This window comes from Puntigrus tetrazona, chromosome 13 (genome assembly GCF_018831695.1).
Source record: "Puntigrus tetrazona isolate hp1 chromosome 13, ASM1883169v1, whole genome shotgun sequence".
NCBI lineage: Eukaryota > Metazoa > Chordata > Actinopteri > Cypriniformes > Cyprinidae > Puntigrus > Puntigrus tetrazona.
Window position 1 is genome coordinate 6,059,145 of NC_056711.1, and position 17,913 is coordinate 6,077,057.

Genomic DNA, 17,913 nt, shown 5'->3' on the forward strand with positions numbered 1-17,913 from the left:
AAGACGCAAGAGGGGACACCGGGTCCTAGAGCCAGCACAGCTCACACTTTTGCCCACTGGAGAGCGCACGAACATCAGTAACATTCATTACACCTGTTGGGTTAAATGACAATAGTAGCTAATAAATTAATTCAGTACTTTCTAACCCTTAAGCATGAGTTCGTGTGTGGGAAATAACAAGAGATAAGTCACTGGTCACCGAAACGGTGGCCGATGTAATTCAAAATATATTTTCACTCAAACTTCAACGTAGTATTTTTTTATAGAAGTTCAGACGCTAGCTCAGCATTTATTCGATTACAGTGCTGAAATATTGTTAAATGTTATTCGTTTTAATATATTTTAAAATGTCATTTGTTCGTGTGATGGCAACGTTTTAACTTGTTTGTTTACACACATAAACAGCTTTATTTAGTATTTTAATTGCGTCTCTTGCCATGGATCATACTCTAGGAAGGAACTATTTTTGTACTGTTTTGTTGACATTTGTTGACATTTTCTGTGTATGGCCAGAGATCCAGACAGAAAGCAAAAACACTGACAGGCAGCATAAGCAATATGTCAGGACCAAATCACACGAAATGAGTGTATAGGACATCTTTAAACATGTAAGTGTCTACAGACAAACACATACGCAATCAGCTCACTGGTTGCTGAGAGAAAGACAACATGCATTTTTTTGTTATTGCCTATAATGTTTAATCTCAGTCTTTGTCCTGTGAACATTTCCCTATATTGCTCAAAACAATCCTCTTTCTCTTGGAGTTGCTAGTTTAGGACGGGTGTGTAACAGTTACCTGTGTGGTGGTCTTTCTGCACTGTACCCTTGGGTGTAAAATCACTCATAACATGTTTGAGTTTGCTTCTTCATCAGAGCAGCTTGTGGGAAATGTTGCATTTCTTCACCTGCTCACCGTGGATCCTCTGCGGAGAATGAGATCCACGAGAGTGAGACCGACGGAGGACAAAAGCAATGCAACAATGCACAGCATGACTCCAGTCTGTCAGTTAATGTGAAGTGAAATGCAGCTTTTGATAGAAACATATCCGTCAGAAACCATCATTTACAAACCAACCTGTCTACACCTTGGATGGCCCAGGAGTCAGTTTTCAGAAAAACACTAAATTAATTGCGAATTGAGCTAGTGCTTTAAGCTCAGGATACTCTTGGGAAACATTTAAAAAATAATAATACTAATGCCATAGGTACCACAATATTACCCGCATGGAAAAAATAAGTACATGACTCCCATGGGCTAAACCCGAGACTCTGTAAGTGATGTTATACTGCCACCTGCTGCCCAGCACAGAGTGTGCTTCTGCGGGAAAACAAATCTTTTTTTAAATCAGAAGGTTTAAAGATAAATAAATACTGTCTACGTCAGGTGCTACCTGTGAGTAAAAAAAATATTATCGGGCTAATCACGTTTGATTTAGAAAGACGACGTATTTATGTGTGCGCCCGAAACAGCGCAAATAACCCCGTTAAGCGATATGTTCGGCACACACGGAGAAGCACACACGCCTGGACACACGACCTTCTTTTTGTTGCACGGAACGGAAGTGAGTCTCTCGTGCCCTTACGTGTTAGCAGAGTGTCGTCAGCGCCGTCTCCATGGCGATGCGTCACACAGCGCGAGACGCATTCGCGCGGAGCTGACGTGATCGTTTATTATCAGTTATTTATCTCCCTAAAAATAAGGCGTCTTGTGTGTGTGTGTGTGTGTGTGTGTGTGTGTGTGTGTGTGTGTGTGTGTGTGTGTGTGTGTGTGTGTGTACGTGTCTGGGTCAGGTCTGAGTCACTGATTAATCAGATGCGAGGAGGAATACATCCCAGTAATGCTTTAAGAAGAAAGCATGTAAAGGGACTTTTCGGATCGAGCGTGCTTATGTCCGGCTTTCCTTTTTTATGTAGCATTGTTCAACGTGTATTTATTTATTTGCATAATGTTTACTTGTTGACTTTTATCAAAAGAAAACAGCACTTATATTCAGCCAGGTTATATGAAACAACTCATTGTTATAAAGGGTTGATATTTTTACCATTTAAGTACTTATTCATCAAAGATAAGAAAAAGGTATTAAAAAATAATGGTTGGAATGATTTCTGAAGGATTATGTGATGCTGAAGACTGGAGTGGGCTGATGAAATTCAGTTCTGCCTCACAGAAATAAATTATATTTTAAAGTATATTAAAATAGGACAGTAATGGTAAAAATTATAATAATATTTCACAATATTAGAGGGGTTTTTTCTTGTATGTTTTGATGAAATAGATTAAAAACATTATTAATCTTCCTGATCCCAATTTTTTTAAGAGCAGTGCATATATGGTTGTTATTATTATTATTTTTTAAATGTTAGAAAGAACATCTTATCATAACCTTTGTTATGAATCAAGAAATAACAAACCGTAATCAACAGAGAAGGCAAACGTTTGATTCGTGTAAGAAAAAAACAATTATGTTGTTGTCGTTGCTGTTTTAGATATTTCGTTTGATTGGTGGAAACCGTTTGAAAGAAAAAGACAGCACAAGGCTTCAGGCTTGTCAGGCTTCATGCAGTTATTATTGATTTCACCACGAATATTCAAAACATATAGCACAATACAGCTCAACTTGCTAACATTTTTTTTTGTACAAAGAGTAAAAAGAGAACTATGCTTAAGACCAAAAAAAGAAAAGAAAAAATCTTTTGTTTGCTGTACAGACTAATAATTTCATCCGCATCTAAAAGATAAGTATTTAATTTTACGAATATTTGTCCGAGCGTGAATTCATTAGAAAATTAGTTAACTAAACTGTCATTCGTTAAATTTTTTTTTTTTTTTTTTTGCTGTACCCACAAAGGGCTACAGAAAGCTACCTGAATGGTAGGCATATAGCGAAACAAGATTATTAAAAAGAAAATAAAGAAATAACACAGCGACTTGAGTAATCCATGGGTTCTAAGATCGGTGATCAGATCACGGCCCACTAGAAATCGAGAAAAGAAAATAAAGGAATAGCTCATCAGAACCACAGAAACCTTTGAATACTTGAATATTTTCACAACACATCCTGGCTGCTCTGCTACAATGACAGTCACTCGTGTTTTTTTTGCTGCGCTCCCTCACGAATTTCACCAGATTCTTGTAACTATGCTCAGCTTTGGATCTCAAGGCCACTAGGTGGAGTCAGCGGCTTTTAATAGGGGCTCCTAGAGAGCTGGGAGAACTTTAAGGGTTCTCCGCTGCATCTCTCCAGCCCTTGTAAAAGATCAACGTGTTTTATGTCCGTGAGTGTATCCCAGGGGGAGCAGGCGAGTCCATGGCCGGGAAGCGCTGGTTACAGGATGGCACAGAAGAACTTCTTCTCCCTGAAGGGGTTCTCGGACGCAGGCACGGGGGAGAGCAGGGGGTCCTCTTTAGCGTGGGCTTCGCAGTACGACGTCAGATCCGCTGCTGCTTTGGAGACCTGATGGCGATTGACGAAAGCACAAACAGTCACCAAATATGCCCCTAACCGATTTTACAATACGTTGACGTTCGCCTTACCTTTATCCTGTCGATGTTGGCCTCCATCTTGAGCTGCTCCACCAGCTTGCGGGCCTGAGCGATGCTAGCTGTGTTGTTGGTGGCCATGAGGCTGCCGGTTCAGGCCTGCTGCACCGAACACACACGGGAGAGAAAAGTTTAGCGTACTTGACATATAGAGGATTTTAAAAATAGCAGGAAGATTGATGCGGAGGTAATATGTGTTCAGTTATGTGCCGGTGTGCATTAACTTTAACTTAGAATTTAATTTTATAGGAGGAAAACATCTGTAATGTTTTCTAATGTGAAGTGTTTTTAGGCGATTTAGTCCAATTTTAGGTGATTTAGTCCATATTACTGTGCTCGTAGGGAATGAGAAAGCAGCAGAAACTAAGCACACACTTTCTCTGGTGTGACTGATGTATGTTATTTAATGGATAAAGCTACAAATCGCACTTTTCAGGACGATAACAAATCGTTAAACAAGAACTATGACATTGTGGTCATGCAGCATTCTCAGTCTGACATCTTCAACAAATCGACCCTAATTTGAACACGTAAACATGATAAAATACAATAATTATGTAATCACTAGACATCATGAGAGGCCAATCAAATTTTAAGGATAGACTATAAGTATGATAATAGTTTGGTAAATGTATAAAATTCAATCAATGAAAAACTGGGCAGATTTACAAGTGCTATCCGTTAACTTTCATGTGTACTGTTTTTCTGGAAAGGCCGACAAATAATAACGCATTTCATGATTTTTTTGGATGATAAATCGTAATCAAGCTCAAGTAGCTTAACTACTTTTTCTTCTTTTCTTGTAAAACGGTAAATTCAGAAACACACGTATAAAGACAATAGCTATATTTTAGATTCAGAAACACTTCTGTGACTGCACGCGCTGGTGGGTTAACCGTGAAATATAACCAACGAAACATTAAAAACCATACATTTTGTTAATCAGCACTGTTACAGTTTAGGGCAGCTGTGCATGTTTTAATATATTCTGAAAAATAGATTGCCTCAGAAAAGGATCGTTGTATTTGCTAGTCAATATCGTCAAGAATAAATAAAAGCATTTCAGAAATACTCGCTCTAGAGTACTATGGCATGGTTTGCTACTGGCCTGAATCTTGACAAGGGAAGGGTGGGGACACCATCATCACATCCTGGAGAACAGCATCAAAAGATACCATGATACCATGCTTCACTTCCTGCCACCGTGTCTGCTTTGACCTTTTTACACTCTAATAACTCTATAATAATTCTCTCACAAAAGGCCACAAAACGGTTAACAGCACAAATGTTTTGTTCGTGTTTTTTGTTTTTTTTGCTTCCCTCACAGTTCGGTCAGCGATATGTAATTTAATTTAAATGTAATCTATGAATATGAAGTAGTAGGAGGTAGAAAATATTATTAGCTTTGTACGAAAACCGAAAGTCCCCACCATGACATAAAAAAAGCAAACGTGTGTGTGTGTATTTCTTCTATATTCATGTGGCTCTGCCATATGGGTATTGATAGCACACTGTGACACACCTGTCGTGACTGTGAGCTCAAAGGTCTGTGGTGTATCAGAGTTTTTAATCTCAGCCGGCTCTCCTGCAGAGAGGTTAAATACAAAGGACCGCTGCTGAGAGCAAACAGCAGGGGGCGCTAGACTATCAGCTGTCATACTGACCTCATTCTAGGTAATGAGCCCATCCGGTTCAATGAAAGACAGCAGAAACTTTCTATGCCTAAACAACGCACGGCATTATTTACTCCGTATCGCTGCTACGCGAGACGCACCTTCCCTTGAATGTTTATAACGTGAATCTAATTCAATATTCAAGGAGGTTTAGTCATTAATGAAATTGAAAATAAGAGGAAACTCCAACTTAGCCCGAAGGAAACAACTTCATCACGGTCTATTAACTTTCCACTCGTAAGCCAATAAAGCTTGCAAATGCAGTCAGTGAGTTGACATCCAAATGTTTATGGATAATATCCTCACTTTGATCACATTATCTGCAATTCTATTTCCCGATATGATCGCATTATGATTCAACAGTTAATGCGTCACGTTGTATGCCACTGAAAACAACACCATTAGATAACAAGGAAATAATTGCAATTATGTTCAGTTAAAGACGCCCCGTTTTGCGTGAGAAACCGAAAAATCCGGGGAAAAGGAAAATTCTGAAAAGAGCAGCATTTTTATCCTCAGCTCCTGGTAATCTGTCGCAAAGACTGTTTCATTAAACCTAGTGACCATCCCAGGCATCTTAGCAATGGACCTCAGTTGCTAGGCAACTGAGATACAGAGCGATCTGACAGCAATGAAATGTTCTACTCCTGAAATCAAGGATGGAGCTCACCAAAGGCAACTTTAGACGAAGGACCCCATACATCTGAAGAGTTCAGAGAGGGGACAGCTTCAGCACACTGCCTACCTCTGTAAATCAGGCCTAAAGAGACATTTACAGCCAGACAAGGAACATCGACACAAATCCAGGGTGGAGTCTATGTTTAAAAGCCATTTCAGATTGCTGTCTCTATTTGTCTTCCGGGAGCTCAGAACTTTACCTTATAGGGGGTCAAAGAGAGGGGGGATTAAGACACAAGAGACTAAAGGAGAATGTCAGCGATAGGAAAGAGAATGGTGCCAGTAACTTTAAGGGAGTGAAGCCTGCTGATATGCAGTCCGTGAGAAACGTAATGAGCTAGAGACATCTATCGCCAGTTGACCCTTCACTGCAAGCAGTCTCGGGGTCAGGGAGTATCTAGTCACATGTAATTACGTCATTTAATTACAAACTAAATGTGGCTGTAATCTATCTATATAAAATTATGGTTGAACCACTGATGTCACATGGACTTTTTTGTCAGTTTTCTTGTGCTTTTCTGTGCTTTGACCGTGGACCCTTGCTGTATGGAGGGTCGGAAAGCTCTCGAATTTCATCCATCAGTCAGTAAATAATGACAGAATTGGGTTTTTTTTCTTTCAAGTCAAGTCTATTTTATTCTATTAACAGTCATAGTTTATAACAGGAAATAAATACATATGCATTGCATTTCAAAATTTATCTTTCAATTATATACAACTAATACAGTTCTAATAGCAACAAGGTTAACTTAAAATTATTTACAGATTTATTATTAAAATTCATGAATATTAGTCCTGAATTTATTGTATTGATTTTACTCTTAATCATCAATATAATAATAAATCTGCATATAATTTTGTGGAAAAAATAGCCATAAAATTTAACTCAAGGTAATGTTTTCAAGATTACACTTTAATAATTTAATAGTTAACTTAGTATAATGTAAAAGAACAATATAAAGGGCATTTATATAATTATAATTTAAATGATGTTTGCATGTTATAAATGGCTGCCTATATATTAGAGGAAGAGAGTCCCTCATAGACTCCCTCACCATCTTTGGGGTCCTTGACACTGAAAATTAAGTGAGCCGATCACAGCTATGCAATAGGTAGTCTTCAATTCACTGTAACTTTCAATATCTCTATTGATTTATCCATCTGCTGACTGATCTGTTAGGGGTCTATAAAGTGGCATGTATATATTTGAAGGAGTACGGGGGGAGCTCATTTAGTCTGTCTGTATCCCCAGAGAGAGGGCCATATGTGTGCCATTTACCCAACTCTGCCACATTTCTACAGGGGGAGGAAGGCCAGCGGGGAAATGGAAGTGCCACTGCAGGGGGCATTTGAAGAATCTGTTATAATGCCACACAACAAGAATAATCAAGGTGTAATATCTAGTTTCCCTGGGAAGAAAAGCTTCCTCTTCATGGAACATTCTAAAGAAGAACTGCAACATGTGAAAATGGACGCCCTGTGCTTACCGCAACAAAATAAAAAACAAGCGCTATGAAATTTGAAAAATGATTGATAAATGGTTTACACAGTCCTGCCCACAAACATATCACCCGTGTGATAGCAAGTAATGCTCTGTTACACTTGTAGACTAATACGATTTTTTAACACTGCATAGTGGGTGTTAGAAGCGTGTTTGTTTCTCATTTTCATTTTTTTTTTTTTTTTTCATATTCTCGTACCTTATTTTTGATTTGTTTTGCCTTCTGCCTGTTTCGTTGGCCTTCAAAAGTGAGTTGGCCTTCTCTGGTGTGTCTTCAGCCTCTGTTGAAAAAGGAAGCCATGCAGTTAGAGTCCATATGTTTCATATCCCGGCTGCGGCTCAAGGCCTTTTGTGTGTATGCCTTTATGTGTGTGTGTGTGTGTGTGTGCTGGTCGAGGGGTTTAGAATGTCACACCTTTCCCAGACTGTTTGCACTGAGAAACATTCCAGACCTGACTGAAGTTTATCTTATGCGCCTATACAAAAGCCCAGGCTGCACTATCAGAACAAAAACAACCGAACAAGTGACTTAAGCGTGACGATAAGACATTCAGTTGATCGCTACAATTAATTTTTTTTTTTTTTTTTTTTTTTGTAAAGATACAGCCGTGTTAAAAAGAACTTTTCAGAGTGCAGATTGGTCTTCCTGTATTTCCACCCCACCTTCTGTTTCTCTTCCTCTGTCTGTCTCTGTCAATGTGATAAATGGGCCAATTACTTTGCTAGAGCAGCTCTGCAGCAGCAGGGAATTCCACTATTGTGAATCACTTCCACACAGAACGTTCCAGCAACATTTAATCTCTCCACGTCTCTTCTGTCTCGGTGGACAGCACCACCGAAATATTTAAACAACATCAGGGTCCACCCCAAGTTGGTAGGAACTGAGTCACCCTACTGCTGTAATATTTTGTTTTTGAACTGAATGAACCCTCGCGCATAGTTACCGAAGGTGAAATGACTACGATAACGCAGGAATGAGGAACAAGAGGAGCAGCCTCACGATTTAATATAAAACAGCAGTCACATATCCACTCGCAGGACAAAACCACCAGCTCACTGCTTGTGTAAAAGCATGCTTACATTTTTACTAAATGTTCTGGCGGTCTGTCTCAAATAAAAAACAATAATCTTAACCATACGAAAACAATTTATGAATGATTTTGGTTGTTTAATGGTGGTGACTAAATAAATGACTAATACTTAAATGTATTCAACGCTTGCATAATTTTTATCCATAACCCTGCTGAAAAAAATCTTTGAGCCCTGATGTAATGGAAATAAATAATTTTTTAGTACTGTGATTTGTATGCGAATGAAACAGATTACCAAAAGCAAGATGTAGGGCGGGACTTGGTTCAAACGCATTGGTTTTTGATTGGATAGAGGGAGATGAAGGGTGGAGTTCAGGTGGACTAAATAATTAGAGAAGTCTGTCAAGTAAATAGAGAAATAAGAAAAAAATGACAAGGTCACAATGAGATCAGTGAATCATATTTAGAATATGCATGATGAATTGAATTTCCATTTCATGCCAAATTGAAATCATATTAAAGCGATTTGCTTGTCATACTTGGCCTTTTGACCAATAAAAGACCCAAAAACAGGTTTTTGTAAGAAGATTTCAAATGTGTTAAACTGTTTGGCCAATCCCACCGCTAAACATTACATTCAATGTTAGATTAATTGTATTCACAATTTTACTTCTGTAATGAGGCACACTTCCTTGTGAAACAGGATATTCGACAAGAAGAATGTAGAGCAGACCAATACATTGTGGGTTGGTGAACTGAGTGAATTGTAAAAAGTGCACAATAACGTTAACGCTTTAGCTGGGTTCAACAAACCCTTTATGTTCTTTCATCTATATCAATCAATCATTTTTATTTATATTGCGCTTTTAACAACACAGATTGTATCAAAGCACTACACATTTTGACATGAATGCAAGGTCAAAAAACACTTTAATTTTCTTATAATATGCATTTATTTTTACCTTATTTGTTCAAAGACTCCTAAACAATTCATTCATTGGTTGAATTCATTTAAAGCATTTCATTTAAAGCTACACCTAGTAGCAAAGAATGAATTTGCATTTTCATTCAGACCAATGCAAAAAGCCCGATAAAGTGGGTGGGCAATATGCTAATTATTCATTTTGATGTCAACATGAAACGGCTTGGGACTTGTTTCGAGAACGACTCGTTTCAATGATTCAGAATCAACTCTTTCTTTGAGAGACAATCATTTTATACACGGTGCACTTTTAGATTTAAAACTTTGAAGGATGTTTTCGTTCACATGAAAGGTCGTTTTAAAAAATCCATAATAGGGGCACTTCTCTTCATCCTAAGGGCAAAGCTATACAAGGTGAACTACTGATCGCGTCTACTGCATAAGATATGCCATTCATATGGAGCTGGCTGTGTGTGATGCACAATGTATCAGCTTACAAATCTCAGACTAACAAAGTGTTTTGAGATGACAAAGCCTTCAGTAATTGATAATCTGCACCTGCAAACAAACTTTATCTGAGAAGGGATAAAGGTTCATGTTGTTTTACTGCCACTATAGAGTTTATTTTAGCTGGAAACTGCTGTGAATTACCTTTTGGAGTTTTACAACAATAAAGATAGAGTCCCATTTTTCCAGCGAGCCTATGTTGCAACATTCTCGCCAGGCCTCAGCAGACACTAGTCAGTTTAATAATTTATCCACTGAGCCCCAGATGCTACAGAGAGTGTGAGTGAAGAGAGGCAGATTTATAAAGCTTTTCTGGTTTCACTTCAGGGGTCCCCTACTAGGCACTGACCCTGACACCAGATCTCAAGACTCAAACCATGCCTGTCACTGTTTCTAACGACTGCCACACAACTAGAGATACGATCAGCAAATTGTGCAGACAGTTTCAAAAACCTCCCATGTAAATTTGACACAAGCTACCATCCTTCACGTTCAAATATGAAATATCTGTGACTCTGAAATACCAGTAAAAAAAAAAAAAAAAAAAAAAAAAGTACTGCACCATGGTTGGTTTCCAGCAGCGTCCGGGTGCCTTATCAGACTGTAAAAAAAAAAGGCTGTTCTCATGTGAGTTGTAGCTACAGATAATTCTCAAGTTTTTAGCGATAGGCTAAACCTTCACACAGTATTCAAAAAGTCATAAAACGTTATAAATCTAAATTAAAATTGATTTAGATTAAGGATGACATCATTCGTGATTATCAAGATGTGTGTTTTTAACGAAACAGGAGCTTGTGCGCGTATAGTGCCTTTAAATGACTTCCTGCAGAATCTGCCACTTAGCCAAGAGCAACAGCCAAGGTTCCCGGAGAGTTAACAATATTCCAAACATCCGGGGCTGTATTCTCTACTTTTAAAGTCATGTGTATACAAAAATCTACTCACACACAGAGTTCTCAGTGTCCCTTTATCAACAAATCCAAGGCTTTTCCCTCGCCATACCGCATTTACCACTAATTCAGACATTTGAGTTTCCCTGAAAACTTCATATTACAAACTTTTATAGTTTTTACATAAAGTGAATGTGTTACGTTTTTATTAGGAACTATATATTAGTATTGTGTTTTAATACATGATTTTTCTTCCTGTAGGGAGGTCCACATAGTGAGATCTCGTCGGGTTTCTGCCCCCAGTGCACAAGCACACATTCATATAAACGCATGAAAGCAAATAACTTTCAGTTGTAGTCTGAAATAAGGTGGAGAAAAGATGCCTGGTGTGAGCATTAGTCAGAGAGCTTGAGTCCACAAACAGAGCATGAAGTCATTTTCTCCTTCATGAGAATCTCTCTCTCTCTCTCTCTCTCTCTCTCTCTCTCCCTCTGTGCACACGTTCACTCAGTGTCTCTCTTAGAATGGAGTAAAAGGATGAAGGTTTGGCTATGCTTCTTAGGAAAAAGTGGAAAAATAATAAATGGAAGAAATTTAGTTCGGCTTTTAACAAAGACCTTTGTCTCTCACAGCTGTTCATACTTACACACACGCCAGACAGCAGCAGATCCACCCACTCTGAACAGTGAACTGTAAGATGTGTGCTGGGGTTGCTCTTAATATTATTCACATCTATTCAAGGGCCTCTCCACCCCCTATTCTTTCTCTCTGAACAAAACACTTATCCATAGTAATGTTCTTGTTCTTCACAAAATGACATTTTTCAGCTCCTTTTTACATGACATACTTCAGAAGAACAACTCATGAACACAAGGGTTCGCCAGTAAAGATGGCTCGGGGTCAGTGTTTGCAACATTTGGTCATGTGCATATGTTTATTATATGTGTAATAAAGAATTAACATAATATATCTACAGAGACAATACCTTTTACATTTTCTTAGTTCAGTCTAGATATATGAAATATGTAGTATATAAAAATTATTAGGGAACACTATTTACTTATATATTTATTTAATTAATTGCTTATTTTTATACATACTAGTACTATATATAAGCACATATTAATGCCTTTTTCAGCATGGCCATATTCTAGATCCAACTCACCAAATAACTAAACATATCTACTATACCAACTATTTACTATCAATATGCAGTAATTAGGAGTTTATCGTCCGCCATTTTATATCAGGTGGCCTTAACTACTATGTACTTACATTTAAATTAATCATTTGATATAATGCACATATATGTTTTGTAATGTACTTATAATTTAAAAATACCAGCATGCAATTATCTGTACTGCAATTCATTTCTATAATTACATTTACAATAACACTGTTGACATATCTCTTACACCTTAACCCAATCCTAAATCTACCCATAGCACCAAAACAATAGCTAACCTTACCCCACCTCAATAGCTGCAAAGGTGTTTGATAATGTTAACGCAATAAGTACATCAAACTTCATGTGTGTACATAGTAGTTAAGACTACTATAATATAAAGTGGGACCAGTTTTAAAAGGGAAAACATTTGTAGTTGTTTTCTCATACACGTGCACACACACACACCAAAATATGTATATGTGTATATGTCTCAAAATATTATCATTTTAATGAAGTAAAGGTCATATTATTCATACTATACTATTCATCACACAAAAAACATGTTTTAAATTAAAAAGTGTGTGTGTGCGTTTGTGTGTGTGTATGTGTGTGTGTGTGTGTGTGTGTGTGTGTGTGTGTGTGTGTGTGTGTGTGTGTGTGTGTGTGTGTGTGTGTGTGTGTGTGCATGAGTAACATGTAGCTAATGTTTTGTGGTGTCGTAAGTAAAAAGTTTGGGCAGGGCAAGTACTAAATTAATGGCCTGACCATTAACTTATTAACTAAGGATATCTTCATGATAAAGGTTGAACATTATATAAAATGTGTTTGTGATATCCAGATTGCCTTAACAACAACAACAACAACAACAAAAAACGACATTAAGTTGTTTTAAGAAGTTAGCATCAAGTATGACACATAAATCCACTATATATCCTGTGCCACCTAACAAGACACTACTAATGTGACTATATGCTCACAAGCATCATGCCATGCAGTGAACACTGTTTAAGGCATGTGAGCTATATGTGGAGGGCTAACCAGAGCTCAGTCTGCCCTAATGTTGAGCGGAGCCTTCTGCAAGAACGAGCACTGTTCTACAGTCATCATCACAATACTCTGGGGACTCCTGGGGGATTCCTCTCAAATATTCAACCCCCTCTCTCTTTCTCTGCCTTTTCTCCATCACTCCCTTCATTCTCCAGCATCTTCTCCCTCCCCTCCCCCATGCTCTCCTCCACTTTCATCCCCCCATCTCCGGCAGCGTTTACCCCAAACAGATGCTCGGTGCTCCTCATACACACACCTGACCAAAAAAGGCATTTCTGCGCTACAGTACACAGCGTAAATTACGAATCAGCTCTACGTGCTAACAAACGCATCCTCCGGTGAAAGCGTATTCGTCCCCCAGAGCAATTTAACACTGATTAAGACTGACACACATGCAGCGGCTGTGGACAAGCCTTGCGTCCATGCAAGACTACTCAGATAGAACAAACACACCCATCCACACAGCAGAAAACAACTGACAATAACACAGTGCAGGTGTACACCGAAAACACACACCTATATGATAAAACTGTTCATTTTCTTCCAAATATTGACATACGATTTAATTTAGGCAGCTTGCCCCACTGACACATCTTCATGCACAAACAAACCTCTGGTATTTCAGATGGAAACAAGCTCATGAAATAATTTTCCACTCACCTTCTCAATGTGTTTATAATCTTCAATGACACAAGAGCTGTATGTAACAGTAGCACACATACACTCCTTGTTCTGACACTCTGGCACCCACACACACACACACACACACACACACACACACACACACACGCCGCCTGCTACACCACCCCAGCTGACAGCCTTCCTCTCGCTCCGCCCATCAACTAGTGGAATCGCTCAGGAAGCCAGCTGAAAGCCACTTCCTCTTGGTCCCAAACACTCACAAAGACATTGTTTCAAAAGAAAAACGAGATTATTTACCTGCTCCCTCCCCAGTCAGACCATTTCGGTGGCTTTTAGCCAGTGCTGGCGTGCAGAAGTGCGCTGTTTCTGCTCTCCGCTCGTTGCGTCCTTTGCGTGCATGTGCAGTTCAGCACAGGGGTTCTTGCACCGAGCTGACAAGGAACACAGATAAATATCCACAACTGCCCTTCCCCCAAAGCATGTGCATGTGTGTCTAAAAGAAAGAAAGAGAGAGAGAAACCCTCTCTTAGAGTCATTGTGCGCTCACACACACACAACCAGAGCTCCTGTAATCAAAAGCTTAATCTTCAGTCTCACGATATTAGAGCAACAGAAGATTAAAAAAGGAATTGCAACTGGCAACCCTACAATAAATAAACACACACACACGATTGCAGTGGAGGCTGAGGTGATAAGGTGTTAGAGGGTTACAGATGTGTGGGTAGCTGTCATTATAGACTATATTTGGAAAGTAAAACTGTTACTCTGTCTGGTGTGTCTCTTGAGATCACTGAGTCTAGGTTTGGCACTTTGGGATCCCAGTAGGCTAATTGCAAGCTGAGCATTGCAGGTCGCAATCATATGGCGCGTTTTGGATGCTGGTCTTCAGCATTGCTTTGCTGCTGTACCGGTCACCAGGGATCCTAACTAGCTTGATCTGCTCGGCTTCCTAATTCAGCCAAAGTCAATGCTGGTTAATCAGACTGTTTACTGGAGAACGTGCTGGCCCTGCAGCTAGAATAACATCAAACCAGTATTTTCTGGGTTAAACCAGCATGGAAATACATAATGGTTTGAGCTGTTCTTTTCTATGAGAGCCTGCATTTTCCTCTGATGGAAAATAGAATAAAATAAATCACAAATTTATTGCACTAGAAATGTATTTTTCCATGATTGTGAGCTGTTAATTTCTCTGTATCTCACAATAATTTTTTACCTTTCGTTATTATTTGTTTAATGCAGTCTCTTATTAAGATGGCAATATTATGAAATCTTACAGTTAAAAATAATTGTTTTCTATTTAAATACGTTTTAAATATTATTTATACCTTCGATGACAAAGCTGAATATTTAAACAGCCATTACTCCAGTCTAAAGTGTCACACCCACATGGAAAAATACTATAGTAAATACTACAGTGTTTTTTTGTAGTAAAGTACATTATAGTGTATATATAGTAGTTACCAAACATTGTTAATGAGTGTTACAGCATACTGTAGCATTAACCATCTTAACTATAGGAAACTGATAAACTGGAATAACTGCAGTATAATTTAGCTTCACATCCTATAATTGTAGAAAACTTTACTGAGTAAAACAATTTGTTTACATGTTATATTAACAGAATTTCCACAACAAATGAATTCAAGTACCATAGCATTTACTATGAATTACTCTAGTATTTTTTCAGTGTGGGAAATCGTTCTGATATGCTGATTGCCGCTCAAGAAACATTTCTTATTATCATCACTGTTGAAAACATTGCTAGTTGTACTGCTTGATATTTTCGAGAGGATGTGCGGTAGTTTATGCTTTGATTCGTGCTGTAAGAAAGATTGATTTTCAGTGGATGGAGGGGTATAATAATACAAAACCAAAATGTCAATTAAAAGTGGAGTGGGTTTTGGTCAGATGTTGTGAGCTGAGATATAGAGCAGAATAGAGCATTTGCTGGGCCGATCGGCTTTGGAGAAATATAATGGAATTAATTTATCAGTGATCTGATTACAGAGATTCATTATGTGTACTAATGGAATCATCTCATGGAGTTAACCCTTCGGATTACTCACTAAAACATAATTACATTAATTCTCCCACCCATCAACATCATCGCGAAAGGCTGCGTTCGGCGAAATAACAAATTATTATTTGCAGTTCAAGAAGCGTTTGAGACTGAGGGAGAATATGTGTATGTGTGTGAGTGTGCGTGATTTCAATTCTAATTTGAGGCCATCTGGTGTCTCCAGTAGCTGCTGGCCTGCCCCACTGCCCCATGGGATTACCATGAGGATGTCAGAGAAGCCACTATCACCCTGATCTCAACACAAGCTCCCTGCACAAAGATGGTTATCAATCATTTATACAGATGTTTTGTTTGTGCATTAAGCAAAGGCTGAATTTGACATGAATACGTGTAATGTTCCTAGTGGACAAATAGAAATATCCACCATGATTATTTGAAAGCAGTCTCTTTAGTGATGCAAAATACAGTAAATATTGTGAAATAACATTACAATTTTAAATAAATGCTTTCTATTTAAATATACTTTAAACGTTTATTCCTGTGCTGGCAAAGTTGAATGTTCAGCATTACTCCAGACTTCAGTGTCACATGATTCATTCTAATATGTTAACTTTTGTCAATTTAATTCATCCTGCCTGCATAAATATATTAATTTCTTAAACTGAAAAAAAAATCCCACCGACCTTAAAGTTTGTCACTTTTAGTGAAATATGCTATTTGCAGAATATAAAATTTTTATAATGGAAATCGAAAAAGGTTATAGCACCAAAAAATCACAGTAATTTAAACTGCAGTTATACCTTAACTGTATAAAAACTGCATTGCGAAATGTGCAAAGAGCAACAGATTTGTCAAATGATTAATAACTAGGGCATAATACATCGGCCAATGCAACAGATGCATGATTTGACCACAAGCAAAGCAGAACTTGAACTATTATAACAGCTATTGCAACAGCTCGATGCTATATAGCTGTGTTCTGTTTATTAAGGAAGGCGCTGCATCCTCTGCTGCCTGTCTTCCCTCGGACTAAGACAGGAAGAAAGAAGAATAACAAGAGATGGCACAGAGAGATAAAGAAAATGATGGCAGGGATGGAAAGAGAGCGAGAAGGGACGGAAGGAGGGAGTGTGACGAAGAGGCTGATGAAATGGATTTCCCCTCCTGTTGCCATGGCAACAGTGGTAGTGGATGAATGATTTTCAGTACAGTCGGGTAGCTGCGAGGAATAAAGGAGGAATAGAAGGAGGACAGCACAGAGCAGCATTTTCCTCTGCCTGAAAATGTTCATTGTAATTGCCGCCGTCCACCCACAGTGGGACAGACAGCTGTACTAAGAGACTGTATAATTGCGGGCGAAAGATGCTGAGCGGTTCGGTTTTTTTTTTCTAAAGCAACCCGCAAACAGTGCTTACGCAAACAAAACCCTCAAGATGATGCAGTGACGTTTTCAACACTCACGCAGACATTCTCTTGAAACAATTCATTATTAGGCCATTGGTGCCTGCTCTCAAACGTCTGAGGAACAAAATTCACGGCACACCAAAATTATAAGAAAAAGAGGAATCACTGCAAATGCTGATTTGTGACAAATATAAATTGCATTATTATATTTGCCGTATTAATAATAGGCGTATTTCTGACTATAATACTCAACAGTGTTCCTAGTTCTACAGCTTTACAGCTACAAATAAATATTCATTTTAATCTTGATTCATCTCAGTAGCCTAATAAAAGCTGTTTTATTTTACACTGAAGTGAGTCACCTCACGGGGGCTGATATTTTGAGATCACATGACCAGCCGAATATTATGCTCTTTATTTCACCGTGAACTATGTCTGCTATATTAAAATTCTGACTTTTTGTCAGAAATGGCAATGAAACCATATTCTCACAATTACAAGTGTGTATCTCGTAGTTACTGACAAAGCTGGCAATGTCAGCATTGCGAGATATAAACAACTACACACAAAAATATTGTGAGGTTAGGTCTAAACACTGGAGACGGGGGCTTGAGAAGAAGCTTCAGCAACATGAGCCTTAACGTAAGAACAGTTTAACGTTAAAACAGTGACAAAAACTAAATATATATTTTGTTAAATAAGTAGTTTTCTAAAGGTATGCAGTGGACACCAAAGACATATAATTAATGCCGCCATCTAGTGGCTAAGTCACATTTCTACAGGAAAAGAAATGCTCCTTTAGATAGAAAGTAAGTTTGGCCATAACAAAATGGGGGAAACAGGAAACGTTAGATTTTCTGACCCAGGGTCTTATTCTGGTGACAT

General features: G+C 38.3%; 1 protein-coding gene across 4 annotated transcripts; it reads right to left on the reverse strand.

Annotated features, from left to right (window-relative positions):
* Window positions 1–2,540: 2,540 nt before the first annotated feature.
* gng2 (guanine nucleotide binding protein (G protein), gamma 2) lies at window positions 2,541–14,053 on the reverse strand. 4 transcript variants are annotated; one of them, XM_043256401.1, is made up of 4 exons: window positions 13,899–14,053; window positions 7,594–7,675; window positions 3,537–3,641; window positions 2,541–3,456 (listed from the first exon to the last, which is right to left on the reverse strand). In XM_043256401.1, the coding sequence occupies exons 3-4, from the start codon at window positions 3,621–3,623 to the stop codon at window positions 3,328–3,330; spliced, it is 216 nt and encodes a 71-aa protein (XP_043112336.1). In that variant the 5' UTR covers window positions 3,624–3,641; window positions 7,594–7,675; window positions 13,899–14,053; the 3' UTR covers window positions 2,541–3,327. The 4 variants fall into 4 exon arrangements, with proteins under 4 accessions (XP_043112336.1, XP_043112334.1, XP_043112335.1 ...); XM_043256399.1 differs by having other exon boundaries at window positions 3,537–3,644; window positions 13,899–14,052; XM_043256400.1 differs by lacking the exon at window positions 13,899–14,053 and adding an exon at window positions 13,620–13,785.
* Window positions 14,054–17,913: the final 3,860 nt, after the last annotated feature.

Bases quoted from the DNA above. Each gene is read 5' to 3' on its own strand.
- gng2 (XM_043256401.1), bottom strand. From the start codon at position 3,623: ATGGCCACCAACAACACAGCTAGCATCGCTCAGGCCCGCAAGCTGGTG. The intron at 3,457-3,536 runs GTAAGGCGAACG...AATCGCCATCAG, and splicing joins CCAACATCGACAGGATAAAG to GTCTCCAAAGCAGCAGCGGA.